This window comes from Rana temporaria, chromosome 2 (genome assembly GCF_905171775.1).
Source record: "Rana temporaria chromosome 2, aRanTem1.1, whole genome shotgun sequence".
Lineage (NCBI taxonomy): Eukaryota > Metazoa > Chordata > Amphibia > Anura > Ranidae > Rana > Rana temporaria.
The window spans coordinates 491,114,844-491,137,874 of NC_053490.1; the positions used below are offsets into that span (position 1 = coordinate 491,114,844).

At 42.8% G+C, this 23,031-nt stretch overlaps 1 protein-coding gene across 3 annotated transcripts in view; it reads left to right on the forward strand.

Moving 5' to 3' along the window:
* Nucleotides 1-23,031, forward strand: part of NCAM2 (neural cell adhesion molecule 2) — a 410,155-nt gene that overhangs the window by 304,671 nt on the left and 82,453 nt on the right. For all 3 annotated transcript variants that reach the window (XM_040338816.1, XM_040338817.1, XM_040338818.1), the window contains exons 9-12: nt 9,505-9,655; nt 13,230-13,417; nt 21,597-21,693; nt 22,453-22,626. In XM_040338816.1, coding sequence (XP_040194750.1) covers nt 9,505-9,655; nt 13,230-13,417; nt 21,597-21,693; nt 22,453-22,626 — 610 coding nt within the window. The remainder of the gene's footprint in view (nt 1-9,504; nt 9,656-13,229; nt 13,418-21,596; nt 21,694-22,452; nt 22,627-23,031) is intronic.

Below are 23,031 nucleotides of genomic sequence, written 5' to 3' on the forward strand. Positions count from 1 at the left end.
CCGTCTTCAGCGACGTAATTCACCGGGACCCCCTTCACCAGGGAGGCTCCTGCCTTTGGGGGAGGGTCCCGGGCTTCCACGACGGTTTCTGCGGGGGGGGTGCACTGGCACCCCACCCCCGTCTTCAGCGACGTAATTCACCGGGACCCCCTTCACCAGGGAGGCTCCTGCCTTTGGGGGAGGGTCCCGGGCTTCCACGACGGTTTCTGCGGGGGGGGGTGCACTGGCACCCCACCCCCGTCTTCAGCGACGTAATTCACCGGGACCCCCTTCACCAGGGAGGCTCCTGCCTTTGGGGGAGGGTCCCGGGCTTGTACGGTGTCTTCCGCCGGAGGGCGCCACTCTCCGGGCTTCTGCGATGCCTTCCGCTTCTGCCTGTCTCCTCCGCGGAGCACAGGGCTTGTCTCCGCTGTCTTCTCCCTTCTCTTCCATTCGATGTTGACACGACGAGGTCCGGCGCTGGAATGCCGTCTGAGCAGTGGGCATGGACTTATATAGGGCAATGCCACCATGTGACCTCAACCCATGTGACATCACATTCCCATCATGCCCAGGGAATGTGATGTCACATGGGTTGAGGTCACATGGTGGCATTGCCCTATATAAGTCCATGCCCGCCGCTGACACGGCATGTCAGCGCGGAACCTCGTCGTGTCAACATCCAATGGAAGAGAAGGGAGAGGACAGCGCAGACAAGCCCTGTGCTCCCGGAGGAGACAGGCAGAAGAAGGAAGAGAGAAGAAAGAAGACGGAAGAAAGCCCTGGCTCCGCGGGGGAGCCAGGCAGAAGAGGGAGCAGAGAAAAGACCGGGGAGTTGGCGCACCCCCGGCAGAAGACCAGGAAGACCGGAACCCTGGCGGAAGGCACCGGAAAGACCGGGGGATAGGCGCCATCCCCCGGCAGAAGACCCCGAAGTCCGGATGCCCCTCCCTAATGAAAAAGAGCTTAAATGGGGTGGGGGCATCCGGCGGAAGGCTCCGGAGAGGACCGAGGGATGGCGCCCTCCCCCGGCAGAAATCACCGAAGCCCAGGGTCCCGGCGGAAGATCGGGAGAGAAGAAACCCCCCCTTCTAAGAGAGCTAAAGAAGAAAGGGGGGGCTCCGGAGCAGATTAATAAAATATTTTATTCTGTGTGGTGTGTTTTTTTTACTTTACATTTCCCCCATGTGAATGGGTAGAGGTACGATGTACCCCATACTCATTCACATAGGGTGGGGGGCCGGCATCTGGGGGCCCCCTTATTAAAGGGAGCTCGCAGATTCCGATTAGCCCCGCCCGCATACCCCGACAACCAATGGCAAGGGTTGTCGGGAAGAGGCTCTTGTCCCTATCGACATGGGGGCAAGAGTGCTGTGGGGTGGGGGGGCAGTGCCCCCCTCCCCCACAGCACACACTCCCCCATGTTGAGGGCATGCGGTCTGGTACGGCTCAGGAGGGGGGGGGGCGCTCGCTCGTCCCCTCCCCCATTCCTGTCCGGGCCAGACTGCATGCTTGGGATGAGGGCTTGGTTTGGATCTGGGGGGGACCCCAGCGCCGAATCGGCGCGGGTTTAACCCCTCACGTTCCGGACCAAGCCTAAGAGCCTAATGTAGCCCTGAAGGGGGACCCGCGCCGATTTCAAGTTTGAAATTTGGCGCCGAGTTCCCCTTCAGGGCTGAAAACAGCTCGGAGATTCCCGTGCGCCGCGTCACGCAGCGCAATCACGGGTACGCCGCTTGGTATTTACCAAGATTTTCACGGCGTACTGACAAGGCGCACGGGAATCCCTGACTTTTCTCCCTGCGCATGCTCAGTATGCAAATGAACCTCCCGAGGTTCAGGCGCACTGTGCAAGCGTACGGGGATCTGTTTTCAAAAAACACTTTCACTTTCAATTCGGCCCGCCAAACACTTCAAAACACATGTCACTTCACTTCCCCTGCATCCCCCCACCTCCCCCCCTAATAAACTCCCGCCCAAACCCCCGCAATTTACAGTTTAATGTGCCGTGCGCCAGGTCTGTACTGGTGCACAATGCACCCTCTCCTGGGCGCACGGAGCACATTAGTAACTAGGGAAATACACTGCACTAGCAGCGTATTTCTTTAGTAAATGGCCAAACGGCTGCTACTCCTGCTTTTACTCCATGAGTCATGGAGTAAAGGCTTGGTAAATCAGCCCCATAATCTTCTTCCTATCCTTCTAGAGTAGACCAATCACCCATATGCTTTGACTGCCATTTAAAGACAGGCTTACCATATTATGCCACTCTTTGTCACTTGGGATATGGGACCTTTTTTCCAGGGCCTATAATTTTAAGTTCACTCATAGTTTCCTTGCTCCACTATTCTTGAATCCTGTCTTCACCCCAGGTCCCGCTCCTCGACTTTGTGGTTGCTGGATTAATAAAGGCTTTTTGCTTATAGATGATCTTTGTGATGAAAATGGTATAATGACCACTGATCATCAATGGCAAGCTGCGTTCAAAGAAGTTTATAAAGCATCTAGATGTGTAGTCCATTGAGAACTCTCCCAGAAAATAGCCTTGAGGCTTGATTCACACTAATGCGTTGTTTTATGCATTTTGCAGAAATGCGGGGACATTTTTTAACATGGGTTCCTATGAAACATGTTCACATCAATGCATTTTTGTGCTTCTGCGTTTTTGGAAAGGGTTTGGGACCTTTTTCCCGCATAATGCAGCATTTTGCATGTAATATAATTCAATGGACCCGCATCCAAAACGCAAGTACCGCGTTTTTACCGCGATTTTTGCAGCGAATTTGCAGCGATGTGCGTTTTTTTATTTCTTTTTTTTACATTGTATCTAGCTGGTTGCTAAGGAGGGGTCCGTGAAGCCGGTCGCCGTGTCCTTAATAACCAATGAGTCATTAGATGTCAGCGGGCTTCCCGCTGAATGTAAAAAAAAAGAATTGCCGGGTAGAATTTTTTTGGGGAAAAAAAAAACTGCATGGGGTCCCCCCCCAGGTCCATACCAGGCCCTTGGGTCTAGTATTGATTTGATGGTGACCCCCCACACCAAATTTAAAAAAAATGGCATGAGGGTCCCCCCAAAATTCATACCAGACCCTTATCCGAGCATTCAGCCCGGCTGGTCAGGAAAGAGAGGGGACCAGCAGGGGCCCCCCTCCTGAACCATACCAGGCCACATGCCTTCAACATGGTTGATGGGGACAAGGGCCTCTTCCCGACAACCCTTGCCCTGTGGTCTGTGGGCAGGGGGCTTATTGGAATCTGGAAGCCCCCTTTAACAAGGGCCCCCCAGATCCTGACCCCCCCTATGTGAATGAGTATGAGGTACATTGTACCCATACCCATTCACCAAATAAAAATTAGAGTAGTGTTAAAAACAACATTAGACAGTTTTTGACAAGTCTTTTATTAATATCTTCTTCTTCTTTTTCTTCTTCTCCAGTCTTCCTTCATCTTCTCCCTCATCTTCTTCCTCCATTATTCTCCCTCCATTCTTCTCCTTCTCGCCCTGCTTCTTCCGCTTTCCTTCTTCCTCTGCCACCGCTCCCGCCGCCGACCCTCCTCCAATACTGCATCCCACTGATCTGTCGGCACTGATGTCCTGCATTTCTTAAATAACAATGGGGGCGTGAAAATCAGATTACGTCACACTGAGGCCATTCCCCCTTATGATGTTACGGACCTATCATGCCCCAGGCAGTGATATCACAAAGTCCCCGGTCTTTTCCAAAAACGCAGAGGCACAAAAATGCATTTATGTGAACATGTTAAAAAACGTCCCTGCATTTCTGAAAAAAGCCACATTGTCCTGGATCATGGTCAGTGGGAATCTTTTTGCATTCTTGAATGATCAAGTACAATTCTTCAAAAAGACCTGGGACCTCTAGATAAAATATTTGACAGGATGCCCCTGAGAATTTTTATCTATCGTGCAGCATTCCTGGTTTGGCTGGTCGGTCGTCATGTGTTCCTTTACTCTTCCTTATTTTCTTTTCTTTTTGTGCTTTACATTTTTACATTTTCCTTTCTGATGCTGGGATAACCCCATGATGCATGAGAGGGAAGGTTACCTTATACACTTGAATCATGAGGCCTTATTTTATACATCTGCTGGTGGCAAGGACTCCTAGGAAGAAGAGAACTTCCTGTGCTTGGTGGACTTCTCTGTCACTGGTCATGGATAACCCTATTTTTAATAGTTAGGATAACGATAATCAAGCCCATGTTATCATCTACTTTCCGCTGGTTGTGTTATCACGGTTAATTGGATGGTCAAGTTGACTTGCTCTTTAGCTGTTTTTTATGTTTACATGTATTACTGGTCAAGTACCTGAGAACATATAATGTGAATGCATACTGCTCCCTTTTCTGTTGTATGTATCTTTTGATTGTGATGGACCATTACATTGTTTATATCATGTTATATTTTGCTAAGTTATGTCTGTAAACTTTCCTAAAAAATTCTGTTAAAACTATTGGAAAAGAAACAAATGTAGTGGTGAGTGGAATTACCTGATGATCATCAAATGGGTTGTAGTGGAACTGTATCACTAGTGTAGATGATTATATTCTTACCATGTCTCATCACAGTGCTAGTGTCATCGAGCGGCCTACTCAGGAGTCAGTGTCTATTGTCCTTTACATGTCCTGAAGAGTGCAATATGTTATGCTGTTTCACTCTGCCTTCTTACATTGTGTCAGGATCAGCAGCTAAGTGTAACAGCTCTGGTGAACGGGAGTGAATCACAACTGTGGTTAGCAAGGATTTCAATGCACTTCTTTATGTAAACCACTCCAGTAAGCAAGAACAACTAATGAACCTAACTGCTATCTATATACAATATCTACAACATAAGGGACAAAGGCAACAGGGGTGCAAGGAAGGAGACACAACTGGGTCCAAGGCAGAGGGGTTCAGAATGGATCAGGACACTGGAAGGTTCAGGAAAGTTATCAGGCACAAGCTGGTAGCAAGGAGGCAAGCAGACAGGATAGTGACGCCCTGGGGGGAGGGAGAAGCAGCCTTAACTATCCACCTGGCAACTGGAGCCAGGTGTGGTTGATCAGAACCTGCTGGCTTCTGGGAGACACCTGCTGGTGGACACTGGAACTGCAGCCATCTGCAAAGTGAATCCCAATGTCACCAGCAGGTGAACTCAACCCTGACACACTGGCCCAGATTCACATACCTCGGCGCATCTTTATGCGGGTGTAGCGTATCGAATATACGCCGATGTTGCGCAGAGCGGCGAGCACAGTATTCACAATGAAAATGCTCCCAACGTTGCACATAATGCGTAACATAATTTTGTAGGCGTAAGCCTGCGTAAGTGTAAGTGGGTGTGACCTTATGCAAATGATGGTCCGAGCGTGGAGCAGTGTTTTACGCCCGGCGTATCATGAACGGAGCATGCGCAGTGACGTGGACGTATGAGCGCTCCCCTGTGCGCATGCTCACAACTACGTTGGCGCAACTTCCTGGGATACGCTGGCCCACCGGCTTACGCCGAGCGCATAAATACACCCAGCCATGCGCCCCTCAAGCACAAAAGTACTTCCTGCTTATTCCCCCACTGAAGCAAGGTACTTTTGCTGAGCGATGGCGGCAGCTGTAAATGGAGGCAAGGAGAGGAGGAAGAAGAACTTTTCCAAGTTTCTCCATGGTTCCCACAGTGCCCAGACCAGCAGGGCACGTAAGAGGGAGATCCTTGAGGAGATCACCCTGCAGGTCAATGCCGTGGGGAATGAGACCAGGACCCCTGACGATGTACAAAAAAAGATTAATGACCTGAGACATCGGGTCCGTGACAAGTTGGCCCTTATAAGGAGGCACGGGGGGGCCGTAGTGCCACATGTGTGCAATCAATGGCCCCCACGGTGCGTGGGAATTTGTCAATTCTGTAGAAATCCTGCATTGCCTTCTGCCGCAGATGCTCATGGGTGGGTTTGATGATGTGGTGGGACATGCATGTGAGGATTGCGGGGACAACCTGGTGCACGCATCTGCTCATGGTGGATTGTGACATCCCAGCCACGACTCCACTAGTTTGTTGAAAAGATCCACTGGCGAGGAAATGGAGTGTTGCCAGTACCTTGACCAGTGGCTGCACTGCATGTGAGCGTTGTGTCTGGCTGGTGATTTCATCATGCAGGGCTGTGGCTAATTCCAGGGTGGCATCAGGGCTGAATCTGAAGATGCGATACACTTCCGATTCCCCATGCCAAAGATGTTCATGCGCGTTCGGTATATCCTCTCCCGTGCCCTCCTACGTGCCTGGGGACACAGTAGTAGTGCTATGACCATGACTGCCCCTGGCATGTTGGCATACAGATGTGTTGTCCTGCAAGTGTGATTGCTCAGCTCGTCCGTAATGGTGCTGCTGCAGCTGCTCTCCAGCTGACCTGTGCATGTCTGTTGCTGAGTTACACCTGCTTTATGAGGGATAACTTTAGGCCGGACGTACAACTTACACGTACCGCACGTAGCCTGCGCCGGGCGCATGTACGTCCGTGAATCGCCGTATCTCACTCATTTGCTTATTTGAATAGGAAAGCAATGGGAGCGCCAGATGCGTCAAGCGTAAATATGCACCCATGATACGTCAGCGTAGGAAAGTTACGTCGGTCGGAAGAAGCCTATTTTCAGGCGTATCTAGTTCTGTGGGCACGGCGCACAGATACGATGGTGCACATTTACATTTACGTCGGCGTAAGTGCTACGTGAATCTGGGCCATTGTGTTTTGTTATCTGTTGGGCAACACTCGGTGGTTATACAAACTAATTAAAAAAAAAATTAACATGTATTAACAGATTGTTAAGAATATGTAAATATTTAAATGCCAATGGCCTAGTAACAGTTCTATTTTAAGACAATGTGAATGTAAGTATTTGACTCCAGTGGAACCCTTTATCATTGTAAAACACTCGAAATGTCTTCTGCTTATAACATTTTAGAATGTTTTTTTAAGAAATGCAACAGTTCTGTTAGCATTAATTTAAATTTGTTAGTACGACTTGAGGAGCACTTAAAAAAAAATCGAAGTGCTAAAAAGTAAGTTAAAAGGAATCTGGTGTGTAATCACACAAATTAAAGTAATTATATGGTTTTAATAGGCTTCCTTGTTCCTTCAATTTGTTCTACTTATTCCTCATGATGATGTGTCTCCTCAGAGATAGTGGCAGTGCTTTTAATATGCAAATAGTGGCTTTCTATTGTGCTTGGTCTTGCCCTGCCTACTTCCTTTTCTTTGTGTTTAATCCACAAATATGATAAAGAGTTTCATCAGGAAAGGGAAAATAAGATAGGAACAAGCACAGCTTTAGGAAAAGTTGCTTTTTTGCTTTGGCAGCACTGGTAGCCTAGCAGTGAACATCACTTAAAGCAATAAATAGCAAAATCAGAACATAAAAGGAAGCCCTTTACCTTTAGCTCTTTAGGAAACCTATGCAAACTGAAATATTGCTGAACGTCTACTGAAAATAGCTGGCTCAATATCTCACTGCGTATAACGATGTTCACAGGTTCTAAAAAGAGCCTGGACACACACAATTCATTTTTTTTTCTAAATGCAGCTAAAGCCACTGCACCTAAAAGCAGATACTGTAAACACTCAGTTTGAATGGTATCTGAAAAACAATTACCAACATTTAAAACATAGAACAGTCCTCTAAACACATATACATCCAAGTTTGATTGTCCTTTTACAATGTCAACCTTTTTTCTAAGCAAATCTAACTACCAAAAATTTTTGACTTTACCAATAATGCAGAGTAAATTATAATATGTAAGGTGGTGACCTAAGTGGCCAATCACATTTTACTCATCTGTGAAAATAGCTGATGAGTTCTAACTGCACATTTCTGTTGTTAAATAAGTCAGTACTATTTCATAGAGCATAACAAAATAATAAGAGAAGCAACTTACAGATTTGGATTTTGATTGCAGTATAGAAAACATGTGTAACTAGATAATTGAGCTGCTTTTAACAGATGCATATATATCAGTTCCAACAGGCTTGTAAAATTATAAAAAGGCAGCTTTAGAATTATACACAGTAAGATTTTTGGAAATGAGAAAGTTTGGTTCTATATTATAATTGAAAACTGTGCCAGCATTCCTTCCCTTCCAGCTATTTCATTTCAAATTACCTATGATTGTTTATAAAATTAGAATGAGGATGTCAATTCTGGGCATGCAGAACAGCCATCAGTCAGACTGAATTGTATCACAGGTATTTAATAAACCACAGCCATACACTGGTATTCAAAACATATCCAATCTATAATTTATTCAAACAGGTTTCTATAGATTTAAATTTGTTAATAAACTCCTAACTGCTTATTTAAGGTTACAGTATCTTATCTTGAAATTATTCAGTACATTTTTATCATATCACAATTTTATATTTCAGTGTCAATTGTTAAACCATATTTATGATTATGATGTTTTTTATTGTTTTTACTATTGATGTATCATTTTTTGCAAAAATCATATAGTACAAGCTGCAGCCATGTCATTGGCGTCCCAAAGCATTATGGGTTGTCTAAAAATATAATCTTACAGAAGATACTTGATTTGAGAGTATTGAACTAAAAAATTAACACAGTTGAGCACGCAGAACAAGAAGGGTGGAGTGTATAAAACACTCCTACAACTCATTCAGTTGTTTGTGTCATTTACACTTGAGCCTGTCGCTAAAGACATTTTACAAACTGATAAAAAGCAATGCTGGGCGTGAAGTTCATGGGCTCTCCCATATGAACACTTTAGCACTTAGGAATAGGTGTTTCTTGTAGTATGAATAGGAGAGATGAGTAAAGGGAGGGTTATGAAAGCTTTCTACTCATCTGATCACAATGTCCTCAGATACATGCAATGTTGCCCATAGACAGTCACATAGCTGCCACTGCAAGCTCTCCCAGCTGGTCCCTTGCTTCTTCTGCAAATGCCCAAAGGTTCTATTCATTCCCATGGAGAGACCATATATTGGATCTGTCAGTAGCATGCAAAAATATCTATAAGACTTTGGGGGGAGGTGCTAGGGGATGGGGTAAAAGTAAAGTAAAACTATGGAAAGTATATTTATAAAAGTATAATATAATTTATTATTTTATTTACTCTACATGTTTTCTCCTTATGCTGTCATCATCAGTTTAGTACTACTGTATATACACTACTTATTAAATAAGATGCATTTGCTAGTCCATTATGCCTTGCTCCTCAAATACAAACACATCCATGTTGTGTTTTCATTAAAACATAATTCTAGCATAATGTGTTTTTGGATAACGTGGAGAAGAGTTCAATTTTCTGTCTGTTTTTTATTTTTGTCAGTGAACCCATTGCACAAATTTTCCTCACTTTCTGTGCTGTTATATCAGGGGGTAACAGTTGTCAACAGTATGGGAAGGTATACTCATTAATTACATTTGAGGTTGTTTTGTTGGTCTATGCTTGTTTATATGGATAAAAGAAGATGCATACATTTTTAGCATTTTGGGTAATCAATGCGTTCTTTATATATTAACAGGGCCAAGATGAACGAATAGAAAGTATAGGACACCATGGAAAATCCTCCTTGCGCATTAAAAATGTGATTTTATCAGATACAGGAAGATATGACTGTGAGGCAGCAAGTAGAATTGGTGGTCATCAGAAAAGCATGTATCTGAACGTTGAATGTAAGTTTATGGATGTTCCTTTACGTCTTTATTTATTCATTTTGATGTGGCTTTTCTATTCAGCTTTTTCCAGCTAAAATTTGAGTTACAGTGTCTTGAAAAAGTATTAAAACCCCTTGGAATGTTCCATATTTTGCCATGTTACAAGCAAACATTGTAAAGTGTTTTATTGGGATTTTGAGTGATAGACAACTTAAAGTGGCACATAATTGGCAAGTGGAAAGAAAATGATAAATGTTTTTTAAAATGTTTTACTTTTTTTTTTCAAAAAACTTTTATTAATTTTCCAACATTACAAATAAATAAATAAATAAATATACATTATTTAAAAGACAAACATTGTACATACTCACATAAACATTCTCAATATATCCCATTCATAAAATATATCTCATATTCATGGTAATTACCAAAATTATGCCACGTACACACGGTCTGATGGACTGTTTTCATCAGAAAAACCGATCGTGTGTGGGCCCCATTGTTTTTTTATCCATCGGTGAAAAAACTAGGAACTTGTTTTAAAATTATCTGATGGTTAAAAACCGTTATAAAAAAAAAAAACGATCGTCTGTGGGCACGTCCATCGGTTAAAAATCCACGCATGCTCAGAATTGACGCATGCATGGAAGCATTGAACTTTATTTTTCTCAGCACGTCGTTGTGTTTTACGTCACCGCGTTCTGACACAATCGTTTTTTTAACTGATGGTGTGTAGGCAAGACTGATGAAAGTCAGCTTCATCGGATATCTGATGAAAAAATCCATCAGACCGCTTTCATCGGATGAACCGATCGTGTGTACAGGGCATTATAGTTACATATTCCCTTGTCTCATATACATCGTCCCTGGTCCTAAATCTTCTAAATTCTCTTTTCTAGATTAAACGAAATATCGAAAAGTAATAAGCCAAGGAGAAATAGGGGCTCAAGGATAGGGTGCTATGGAAAGAGGTAGCTGGATGACGATATGCCAGGGGGAAGAGAAACCTTCTCCCAAAGAGAGAGGAAAAAAAAGGGAAAAAATATTTATTCTGTGTTATTAGTGCCAAAGTGTAAGAATGTTTTACAAATAAATCAAGTCACCTAATTAGTAAATAGAATTTGTTATTTCATCTCAGTATGAATGGAGCTGTTCAGTGAAACTCTCAGAGGTTTGTTAGAGAACCTTAGTGAACAAACTGCATAATGAAGGCTATGGAACACACCAGACAGGCCAGGAATAACGTTATGGAGAAGTTTAAAGCAGGTTAGGTTATAAAAAAAATATCTCACGCTTTGAACATCTCACAGAGCACTGTTCAATCCATCATCCTAAAATGGAAAGAGTATGGCACAACTGCAAACTTATCAAGACATGGCCGTCCACCTAAACTAACAGGCCGGGCAAGGGGAGCATTAATCAGAGAAGAAGCCAAGATGTCCATGCTAACTCTGGAGGAGATGCAGAGATCCGCAACTCAGGTGGGAGAATCTGTCCACAGGACAACTATTAGTCATGCACTCCACAAATATGGCCTTTATGTAAGAGTGACAGGAAGAAAGTCGTTGCTGAAAGAAAACCATATTAAGTCCTGTTTGCAGTTTGTGAGAAGCCATGTGGGGGACACAGCAAACTTGTGGAAGAAGGTGCTCTTTTTCAGATTAGACCAAAATCCAACTTTTTGGCCTAAAAGCAAAACGCTATGTGTGGCAGAAAACACTGCACATCATCCTGCATACACCATACCCACCGTGAAACATGGTGGTGGCAGCATCATGTTGTTAGGATACTTTTCTTCAGCAGGGGCAGGAAAGCTGGTCAGATTTGATGGGAAGTTGGACGGAGCCAAATACAGGGCAATTTTAGAAGAAAATCTGTTAGAGTCTGCAAAAGACTTGAGACTGGAAGAACATGCAAGCTCTGTGCAGGCAGTTCTGGCAGGTGGAAATGTTAAATACTTAAGCCCTGTACACACGACCAGGATTCCCGGTGGTATAAAGTCCGCCGGGAATCCTGATGGGAAAACCAAGAACCTGAAGTTTCCCCGTGTACACACGGGAAAACTGCAGGGAGAGCTTTGGCCGGGAATCCCGGCCATGTGTATGCTCCCTGCAGTGTTTTCCCATAGGAAAACTGCTGGGTTTAAAACCGCCGGGAATCCTGGCGGGAAAATAGAGAGCAGGCTCCTGGCAGTTTTCCTGGCATGAAAACCAGTTGTGTGTACGAGGCTTTAGTCACTGCTCTGCCTGTTATCTGCATTTATCTTTTAGTATATTTGATGATTCAGGTGGTGTGAAATAATATTTAAACTAAATATTTTTAAAAGAGTAGTATGATGAAAAGACAAGGCCTTCTTTTAGTGGTATTCAATTTCAGTAATTTTTTTTATGAATTTTAAGGACATGTAAATAGACACTTTTTTCCAAGTTTGACAAATGGAATACAAGATTTAAGACTGCTTTCACACTGAGCCGTAGTCACTTTAACAGTAAAGCGCCGCTCATTTTAGCAGTGCTCTACCGTCGTTTTAGAGTTTTTTTTACCCTAAGATACGACGGTGTAAGAGACTTACGCCGGTCGGATCTTAGGGAAATCTATGCGTAACTGATTCTGAGAATCAGGCACATAGATACGACCCCGCACACTCAGAGTTACGACGGCGTATCCGGAGATACGCCGTCGTAACTCGTATCTGAATCCGAGCCAGTGACTGTAGTTTATTAGCTGTAGTCATTGTTTAGCTGACTGTTTTCTGACTGACTCCTTAGATTTCTGAATTGAAGTTTGTCAAGCTTGTTGTTGTCAGCACAGCCACCCATTGCTCAAATTTCTGCTGATTTATGGAAATTGGATACAATTATGTGTGACCAGCTTATGTGTCACCAGCATCAAATTCATATATTCTCTAGTATTAACAAGGAACCTGACCTTAGTAATCAACTGTTAGTAACAAAATGACCCTGCTGGTAAGCCTGGCACCACCTATTTTTTATTCCTAAGGGGACCCACTGATATTCCCCCATGTTATATAGAATACATATTTACTTTTTTTATATAACTTAATATAACATATTATATACATAAATATTAATTAAATATATTAATATATAATACAATGTTTTACATCTGTGAGCTAAGATCATATGTTTGATATTTTGAATGTTATGTAGCAAGTTAAGTTGTTGGTAAATCTGTGAGAATTTTATGTTACTAACCTAGAAAACTTGCAAATCTGTGAGTTTTGTGTTTTTTCTATAAATACTACTAATGTAATAGAAATGTATTCCTAATCAATAAAGAAAATAATTAAGGGAAAACACACATACTATTTTATTAAGAAATTATTATTAACATGAATTGTATTACATACTTATTGCTATACTACAATTGTTATATCCACTTCCATTTGCTCAATTATTATTTTGCTGAACCATGAACTTCTGTGAATTAATATCTGAGGTACAAAAACAATATGGATGTAATGCAATGCTGTAATGAATATTTCTGCAACTGTAACGAAGAACAGTAAAAGTACTGAAGCAAATATAATTTATTTTTATATTCATGAGGAATCCCATTTGTTTTCCTACAGATGCACCTAGATTTATTTTAGAGCAAACCATCTACTACTCCTGGGAAAACAATCCAATTAATATCAGTTGTGATGTGATTTCTAACCCGTTGTCATCAATTTTCTGGAGTAGAGACAAAATCTTGTTACCAGCAAGGAATATAACAAATATAAAGACATACAGGGATGGGAAGAAAATACTACTAGAGGTAAACCCTTTCTGATCATAGTTGTACTTGTATATTTGATGGTTTTAGGGTTATGAATTGTTGGGGGGTCATATGTAGATATCAAAGATGTTTGATAGGTGCTCAGTCTCTTGGTTACCCAGGTAGTAGTTTGCAGTGGTCTGCATAATTAACAATCTGTAGTCAGCTCAATAATGAAAATGTATATTCACACCTTCTGGTTCTATCATAAAAGCAGTTTACTTTGGTAAAAGTGTGGAGGCTGTGAAAGACACTGTATATGGGCAGATCTGTTTACATTGGAGAATCCCCTTATCTCTTTTTTGTTTACTAAATTAAGACGGGCGGCCAATGCCATGCTTTAGTTCTCTTTTGCAAACAAATAATGCAACCCTTTTTCAAATATTTAAATTATAGGAACATTTCATTAGTTAAATATATAAATATATATATTTTTTCTTCTTTTCCACCTCAGAGAACTCTATCAGGAGACTTAATCAGTTTTGCGTTCATACGCTGTCTCCATCCTGTCTCCATCCTGGTTCACATCATAGTAGGAAGTTGCTTCTTTGCTTTGTTTATTTTATATATATATATATATATATATATATATATATATATATATATATATATATATATTGGTATAAATATAAAGAGCCTGTTCCGGCCATGGAATGAAGAAATACAAAAAGTGCTAGAGTTTATCTAGTGATAAACAGGGCAGCCATCAGGAATTATTGGGCCCCTTACACAGCTTCAGGCATGGCCCCCCTGGAGCAGAGAACCGGGGGGGGGGGGTGCTGCCGCCTGAAATTGAGATGCAGGGGGGGCTGCCGCGACATGAGAAGTGGGGGGCGCTTTAGAAATAAAGAAAAATATATATAAGAAAAGAGGGGTAGCCATCCGAGGCCCTGGGGACCTCTGGGCCCTTTGATAAAAAATAAATATATATATATATATATATATATATATACAAATTATTATTTATTTATTTAATAAAAATAAATTACAAAAAAGGGGGGTTGCCATTCGGGACCTTTGGGCCCTTTAATAATAATAACAAAAAAGAAACCTCTGGGCCCTTTAATAAAAATAAAAAATATAAACAAAATAAAATAAACATTTATAAAAAAGGGGGGGTTGCCATCCAGGGCCCTGGGGACCTCTGGGCCCTTTAATAAAAAAATAAAAAATAAATATAAAATAAAATAAATAAAAACATATATAAAAACGGGGGGGTTGTCATCCAGGGCCCTGTGGATCTCCGGGCCCCCCGTACCCCTAAAAAAGAAAATCGGCCCTTTAATAAAAAGTGAAATAAAAATATATTAGAATTTTTTTTTATAAAAAATAAATAAAAAAAAGGGGGGTTGCCATCCGGGGCCTTGGGGGCCTTCGGGCCCCTGGGGACCTCCGGACATCTAAAAAAAAATTGTCCCTTTAATAAAAAATATATATATATATATATTTTTTATAAAAAATAAATAAAAAAAAGGGGAGTAGCCACCTCCCACCCAGAACATGGCCCTGGTGATAAAAAGTGCCCCTACCCTCCCACCCAGAACCTCACCCCCCCCCCCGGACCCACCCCCCTCTCTCCGAACTTACATCTCTTATCTTGTCAATTTTTACCTATTGCACTTCCTGCTCTATAACATCCTAACTAGATAATTCTGTGATAACATATATTTAACCCAATCCAGCCATTTCAGTTTAAATCCCCCTTCTCCTTCCTCCCCCATAAACCTAAGCTGTTCGATGTAATAAATGTCATTTATTTTGCCGAGACAGTTCCTCACCGTTGGACTATCGGGATCTTTCCACTGTTTAGGGATCAAACACTACACTGCATTTAAGATATGGGGGAGCAAGGTACTCATATACTGTTTGATAGACATATTTGTCCCGTGAAACAGGCACACCCACGGGTCGACAGGTATTTTAATTCCTGTATGTTGGAAAAAATACTGCGCTGGTCTCAGTGAAATAATAGTGATGTGATATCAAATATTACGGTTGCAGTGAATTTAGCTGCTACAGCAAAAAATATGTTAGATAAACATAATATAAAGAATAAAAAGGATGTAAGCTGCACTGCTTGTGAAATAATAAATTGTAAACACATTTGATTGTAAAGCCAAAGGGTGACCTACAAGCTAGTTCACATAATCAACAAATTGGTGTGCTCAATGTGCATATATAACAAAAAAATTGAAAGTGCAAATTGAAGTGAGAAATATTCAAAAGTCCAAAACGATCACAGCTGAAACTCTTCTATGAATCACAGATGCACCCAAAATAGTGTTGGAAAAAATCCAGGAAGCAGTGTCAGACAGCAGAACGCAGGCACCTCCACCTCTAATAAAAGATCTGCTTACCGACTCCCATGGATCTAAAAAGATCAATTTTGCATTTGGCTCTATGCCAAGCTCCTTGATACTGCTCCTCTGATGTACTCCTCCACATGAGATAAACCCTTGATGGTATTTGCCAGGTCTCCCCGCACAGATTCAAACCCGGGAGTAAAAACAAAATGGCCAACATAGAGCAGTATTGCAAGGTAAAACAATTTATTGGCATAAAACAAAGGATGCACTCAGAAAAGTGTATGTGTCTGCGCTGTGAATTACACTAGTAAAATGGGTGAGCGAGGGGAAAGAGGGGGGGGGGGAGGGGAAGGGGGGAGTGATGTGAACCTGGGAAGTGAAAAAACTATACAGACAATAAAATGGTAAGGACCTCAGTGACAATCTATAGGTGCAGTCCTGACTGGACTGTGTTAAAAGTCCATAGTGAGAAAACTCCAGTGAGAAACCATATGAATAATGGAAAAAAAAAATAGAATATAAAAATGAAGATAAAAAATAAGAATGAAGAAAAGTCCCGGATTAATCCAAGTAAACAAACAACAGTTCCAGGTGAAGTAAATTGAGTAGGTGGATGGTAAAAAGTGAAAAAAACAAAATCCAAATGCAAGTGGGTGGAAAATGTGCAGTCTGGCCAAATCCTTAAAACCATGCAGCCCACACCATAAGTGATCCTGTCAGCTTACCTCCCAGCTGTCACTTAAAGCCAAAGACAATTACCAATGCTCCAGATTCCTGTTAGGTGGGTGTCACTCTGTATAATCTCCGTGATTGGTCATACATAAGAGAGAAAAAATGTAAGGTGTAACCTAGTCCTCCTATCACATATGAGGAGAAACAGTATAGCCAAGGTGGGTAAGTATACACTTACACTACTTACACAACGTGTAAGAAAAGGGGAGCCTATCTCCACGAGCGCCGAGCTCGTCTCTCTGACTTCTCTCCGTCTCAGCTCTAATCCCTCAGTGTCCTCCAGGCCGATTGCTCGTGGTAAGGTGGAAGAAACCGGGGTAGGGAGAAGTGAGAGAGGGGGGGCACATCGCGTAAATGGTAAAAAAAAGTATATGGAAACACAAAGGTACGGTAAAAAACTCACATGGAGCAGTGATGGAACGATCGCAAATCCACGAGCGCCGCGCTCGTCTGCCGTCCGTCTGGTGCTGCTCCTGATTGGTGCTGTGGTGTCCCGACGCGTGTTCGTCACATCACGTGACTTCCTTGAAGTCACGTGATGTGACGAACACGCGTCGGGACACCAGAGCACGGAGGGATTAGAGCTGAGACGGAGAGAAGTCAGAGAGACGAGCTCGGCGCTCGTGGAGATAGGCTCCCCTTTTCTTACACGTTGTGTAAGTAGTGTAAGTGTATACTTACCCACCTTGGCTATACTGTTTCTCCTCATATGTGATAGGAGGACTAGGTTACACCTTACATTTTTTCTCTCTTATGTATGACCAATCACGGAGATTATACAGAGTGACACCCACCTAACAGGAATCTGGAGCATTGGTAATTGTCTTTGGCTTTAAGTGACAGCTGGGAGGTAAGCTGACAGGATCACTTATGGTGTGGGCTGCATGGTTTTAAGGATTTGACCAGACTGCACATTTTCCACCCACTTGCATTTGGATTTTGTTTTTTTCACTTTTTACCATCCACCTACTCCATTTACTTCACCTGGAACTGTTGTTTGTTTACTTGGATTAATCCGGGACTTTTCTTCATTCTTATTTTTTATCTTCATTTTTATATTCTATTTTTTTTTTCCATTATTCATATGGTTTCTCACTGGAGTTTTCTCACTATGGACTTTTAACACAGTCCAGTCAGGACTGCACCTATAGATTGTCACTGAGGTCCTTACCATTTTATTGTCTGTATAGTTTTTTCACTTCCCAGGTTCACATCACTCCCCCCTTCCCCTCCCCCCCCCTCTTTCCCCTCGCTCACCCATTTTACTAGTGTAATTCACAGCGCAGACATATACACTTTTCTATTCATTATTCACTATCTGTATTGGACAGATTTTTTCTTTGTTTGCTGCAGTGTCCACATTCACCCCCTGGCCCCCCACCACCTCCCTCCCTTTCCCATTTATCCAACACAGCGCAGGAGTTTCACCTAGTTCTAAAGGATGCACTCACATGTCCAATGATTAAAAGTAGCGTTGTTGTATATAAATGTTCCGCCCGTCCTTCCGGATGGTCGCTGGTAAACAGTGGTGACGTCAGCACGCCACTCCTCCCTACGCAGTTTCGTCAAAGAGATGAATTCTTCCAGTGCCCCTGGAAACGGCGTGGGGGTTCCCCCAAGATCCATACCAAACCCCCCCACTCCTGAGCCGTACCAGACCGCATGCCCTCAAAACGGGGGGGTGGGTGCTTTGGGGTAGGGGGGGCACTGCGCCCCCACCCCAAAGCAACTTGTACCCATGTTGATGAGGACAAGGCCTATTCCCGACAACCCTGGCCGCTGGTTGTCAGGGTCTGCTGGCGGGAGGCTTATCGGAATCTGGGAGCCCCCTTTAATAAGGTGGCCCCCAGATACCGGCCCCCCCACCCTATGTGAATGAGTATGGGGTACATCATACCCCTACCCATTCACCTGGGGGAAAAATGTTAAGTTTCAAAAACGCACTACACAGATTTTTGAAGTAATTTATTAGTCAGCTGGGGGGTCTTCTGCCGGGCCCCCTCCCTCTTTAAGCTCTTTTACATGGGGGTAGGCCCAGTCTTCTCCATCATTTTCTGCCAGGGGTAGCCGGACTTCACCGCTGCCTTCTGCTGGGGCCCCCTCCCCTTTAAGCTTTTACTCTGGGGGGCTGCGCCCGGTCTTCTCCGTCGTTTTCTGCCGGGGGGAGCCGGACTTCACCACCGCCTTTTGCCGGGCCCCCCTCCCCCTTTAAGCTCTTTTACATTGGGGGTGCGCCCGGTCTTCTTCGTCGTTTTCTGCCAGGGGGGAGCCGGTCTTCTCTGTTCCCTCTTCTGCCGAGCTCCACCGCGGGGCCCGGTCTTCTCTGCTGTCTTCTCTGTTCCCTCTTCTGCCGGGCTCCACCGCGGGGGTCGGTCTTCTCTGCTGTCTTCTCAGTTCCCTCTTCTGCTGGTTCCACCTTATATAGGCATGGGGCGTGGTCACCGGGTGATACCACCCACCGACCCCACAGAAGAGGGAACAGAGAAGACAGCAGAAGAGAAGACCAGGCCCCCGCAGTGGAGCCTGGCAGAAGAGGGAACAGAGAAGACAGCGGAGGAAAAGACCGGGCACCCACGGTGGAGCCCAGCAGAAGAGAGAACAGAGAAGACCGCCCCCTGGCAGAAGACAGCGGAGAAGACCGGGCCTACCCCCCTTGTAAAAGAGCTTAAATAAGAAAGGGGGTCCGGCAGAAGACCCCCCAGCTGACTAATAAATTACTTCAAAAATCTGTGTAGTGTGTTTTTTTAACTTAACATTTTTTCCCCAGGTGAATGGGTAGGGGTACGATGTACCCCATACTCATTCACATAGGGTGGGGGCCGGCATCTGGGGGCCACCTTATTAAAGGGGGCTCCCAGATTCCGATAAGCCCCCACCTGCAGACCCCGACAACCAATGGCCAGGGTTGTCAGGAAGAGGCCCTTGTGCCCATTGACAAAAGCACCCACCCCCCATGTTGAGGGCATGCGGTCTGGTGCGGCTCAGGAGGGGGGGCACTCGCTCGTCCCCACCCCCATTCCTCTCCGGCCAGGCGGCGTGCTCGGATAAGGGTTTGGTATGGATCTTGGGGGAACCCCCATGCCATTTTTTCAGCGTAGGTGTTCCCCCTTACAATCCATACCAAACCTAAGGGCCTGGTATGCTCCTGAAGGGGAACCTACGCCGTTTTTTTTTATTTGGCATGGAGTTCCCCTACATGATCAACGTAAGCAAAAAATGATTCGGGCATTCACGTGCGCCACTTTAACCACTTAACCCCCGGACCATATTGCTGCCCAAAGACCAGAAGACTTTTTGCGATTCGGGACTGCGCCGCTTTAACTGACAATTGCGCGGTCGTGCGACGTGGCTCCCAAACAAAATTGGCGTCCTTTTTTTCCCACAAATAGAGCTTTCTTTTGGTGGTATTTGATCACCTCTGCGGTTTTTATTTTTTGCGCTATAAACAAAAATAGAGCGACAATTTTGAAAAAAATGAATATTTTTTACTTTTTGCTATAATAAATATCCCCCAAAAATATATAAAAAAACTTTTTTTTTCCTCAGTTTAGGCCGATACGTATTCGTCTACATATTTTTCGTAAAAAAAAATCGCAATAAGCGTTTATTGATTGGTTTGCGCAAAAGTTATAGCGTTTACAAAATAGGGGGTATTTTTATGGCATTTTTATTAATATATTTTTTTAATAGTAATGGCGGCGATCAGCGATTTTTTTTTCGGTACTGCGACATTATGGCGGACACTTCGGACACTTTTGACACATTTTTGGGACCATTGGCATTTTTATAGCGATCCGTGCTATAAAAATGCATTGGATTACTATAAAAATGCCACTGGCAGTGAAGGGGTTAACACTAGGGGGCGGGGAAGGGGTTAAGTATGTCCCTGTGTGTTCTTACTGTGGGGGGGGGGGGGTGGCCGTACTAGGGGAAACACTGATCATCTGTTCATACATTGTATGAACAGAAAATCAGCATTTCCCCTGCTGACAGGAACGAGAGCTGTGTGTTTACACACACAGCTCCCGGTCCCCGCTCTGTACCGAGCGATCGCGTGTGCCCGGCGGCGATCGCGCCCGCCGGGCACACGCACGGGAGTCGGGGGTGAGCGGAGGCGCGCGCGCGCCCCCTAGTGGCGGCTCAAAGAGCCGCCGTATAGCTACGGGCTCTCGCCCAGGAGAGCCGACCTGCCGCCGTATAATGACGGTGCGCGGTCGGCTAGTGGTTAAGCTGCGCAAAGGCAGCTATGCCGCTTGATATTTACCAATATTTTGCGTGATGGTCTGATTTTGCCGCTCGCGCATGTGCAGTACACAAATAAACCTCCCGCAGGTTTAAATGTACTAGCGGGTGCAGCCGCTCGTTTTCACAAAAGTCACTTTCACTTTCAATTTGGCAAGTAAATGTTAAACAAACACATGTCACTACACTTTCCCACATCATCCCACATCCCCCCCTAATAAACTCACTCCCAAACTTTAATTTTACATTTCTAAATGCCGTGCACCAGGTCCATAGGGGCGCACCATGCGCCTCCTCCTGGGCGCACTCGGCATTATAGTAAATTAGGAATTGTGCTGCTTTGGCAGCGCATTCCTTTAGTAAATACCAAAACGGATGTTGCTTCAGCCTTTGCTCCATGAATCATGGAGCAAAAGCTTGGTAAATCAGCCCCACTGAGTTTGTTCACCAAAAATATGTAGCAGAAAACATATTGGTCTAAATTTATGAAGAAATTTGATTTTTTTTGTGTATTTTTTATATCAGAATGTAAAAAATATATATTTTTTCATTTTTTTTTATTTGTAGCACAAAAAAAAAAACCCCAGTGGTCATCAGATAGAAGAACATTTAAATGTAATTTGCGTACAGTTTTACATGACGGTGCAATTATCAGTTAAAATAACGCAGTGCCAAAAAGCAAAACATTTCCTGGTCATGGATGGCAAGTGGGTAAACAAACAATGATGATTTTTGTGGCAAGCATGAATCTATTCTTAGTTTCATTGGATAAGGATGCTTAAAGTATGAAGAAACACCACTCGTTTGCTCTATATTATAACTTTGATTTTTGGTTGGTTTCTATTCTATCTATTGTGTAGATATTAATATATAAATATATATATATTTTTTTATTTAAGATAACTCCAATATCAGATAATGATTTTGGACGATATAACTGTACAGCCATCAATTCAATAGGATCAAGGATCCAGGAATATATACTAACTCTGGCCGGTAGGTGTTACTCATTCATGATTACCATATTTGTCTAAAAGTTTATTAGTCTTCAATGAAATGTACACTTGGGAGAGTGGTATGTGTGTATACCTGTATATATCTATCTACAGTACATATATATCTCTGGTCATACATTATGTCATTTTCTTGTATATATTTCCTTTAGATTTACCCAAAATCATATAATATGAGGTCAAACCTAAACAACATTTTCAATTTGTATCCAGGCAGGCAGGCCCATTGCACTACATAGTTGAAGGTAAATCTAAATGTATTGTAGAATAAAATTATATGATGTATGGCCAGCTTAAAGAATTGTTGGAGCTATTCATCCTTTGAAACTGCACCAACACTGATTTTGTGCGAATGAGGGCACAAATTAATGTTATTAGCCTCTTTTCACACCAGGTCATTTGTTTTTAATGAGTGAAGCATGACAATTCTGTATTATGGCCACTAGATAGAGCTGATGATCATAGTAAATGAGTATTTATTCATTATGATCAACAGCTCAATGGAGTTTGACATGATAAATAGCTCTGTGATTTTTTTTCTTTATAATATACAGGGTTTTTTTGTTTTTTCTTTGTTATTTGTTTGTATTTATTTTCAGTTAATGCCTTTCTTAGATGCATAAAAATGTTGTGCACTTCAGCCAATACTATATATAGTCCTATAAAAAAACTTAAGATATATACTCTACTGGAATTTAACCTTCCTGTTTTAATGTATTTATGCTTATTCTGCTTGTTGTAGATGTACCTTCCAGTCCACATGGTATGCGAGTTGAAGAGCTGTCACAGACATTGGCCAAAGTATTTTTCCAGATGCCAGACTCACACGGCGGTGTGCCAATTCACCATTATCAAATTGATTTTAAAGAAGTGTCCTCAGATATTTGGAAAGTTGTCCATTCAAGTGGAAATCGAAGTGAGTTTATTAATGTAAAAATGAGAATTCATATTTTTATATTGAAGTACAGTGTGTTCATCATTCAGAGTTGCATCTTGATTATATTTTTTTCAAGAATGTAAGGTTTTTATTTTTGTCCTGAAAGAAGTTAATTTGCATTTAAAATGTTGGTGAGTTTGGTATATAAAGTTATAAAGTATGACTCTTAAAAAATTAGATGATCAACATGGTTTTTACCTTCTCCGGCCACTTACAATTTAACTAAGTCCAGCCCAGGCCTATTCTGGCACTACTCTCCTGCATGTAAAAATCATAATTTTTTGGCTAAAAAATTGCTCAGAACCCCCAAACATTATATATATTTTTAACAGAGACCCTAGAAAATAAAATTGTGGTTGTTGCAATGTTTTATGTCATACAGTA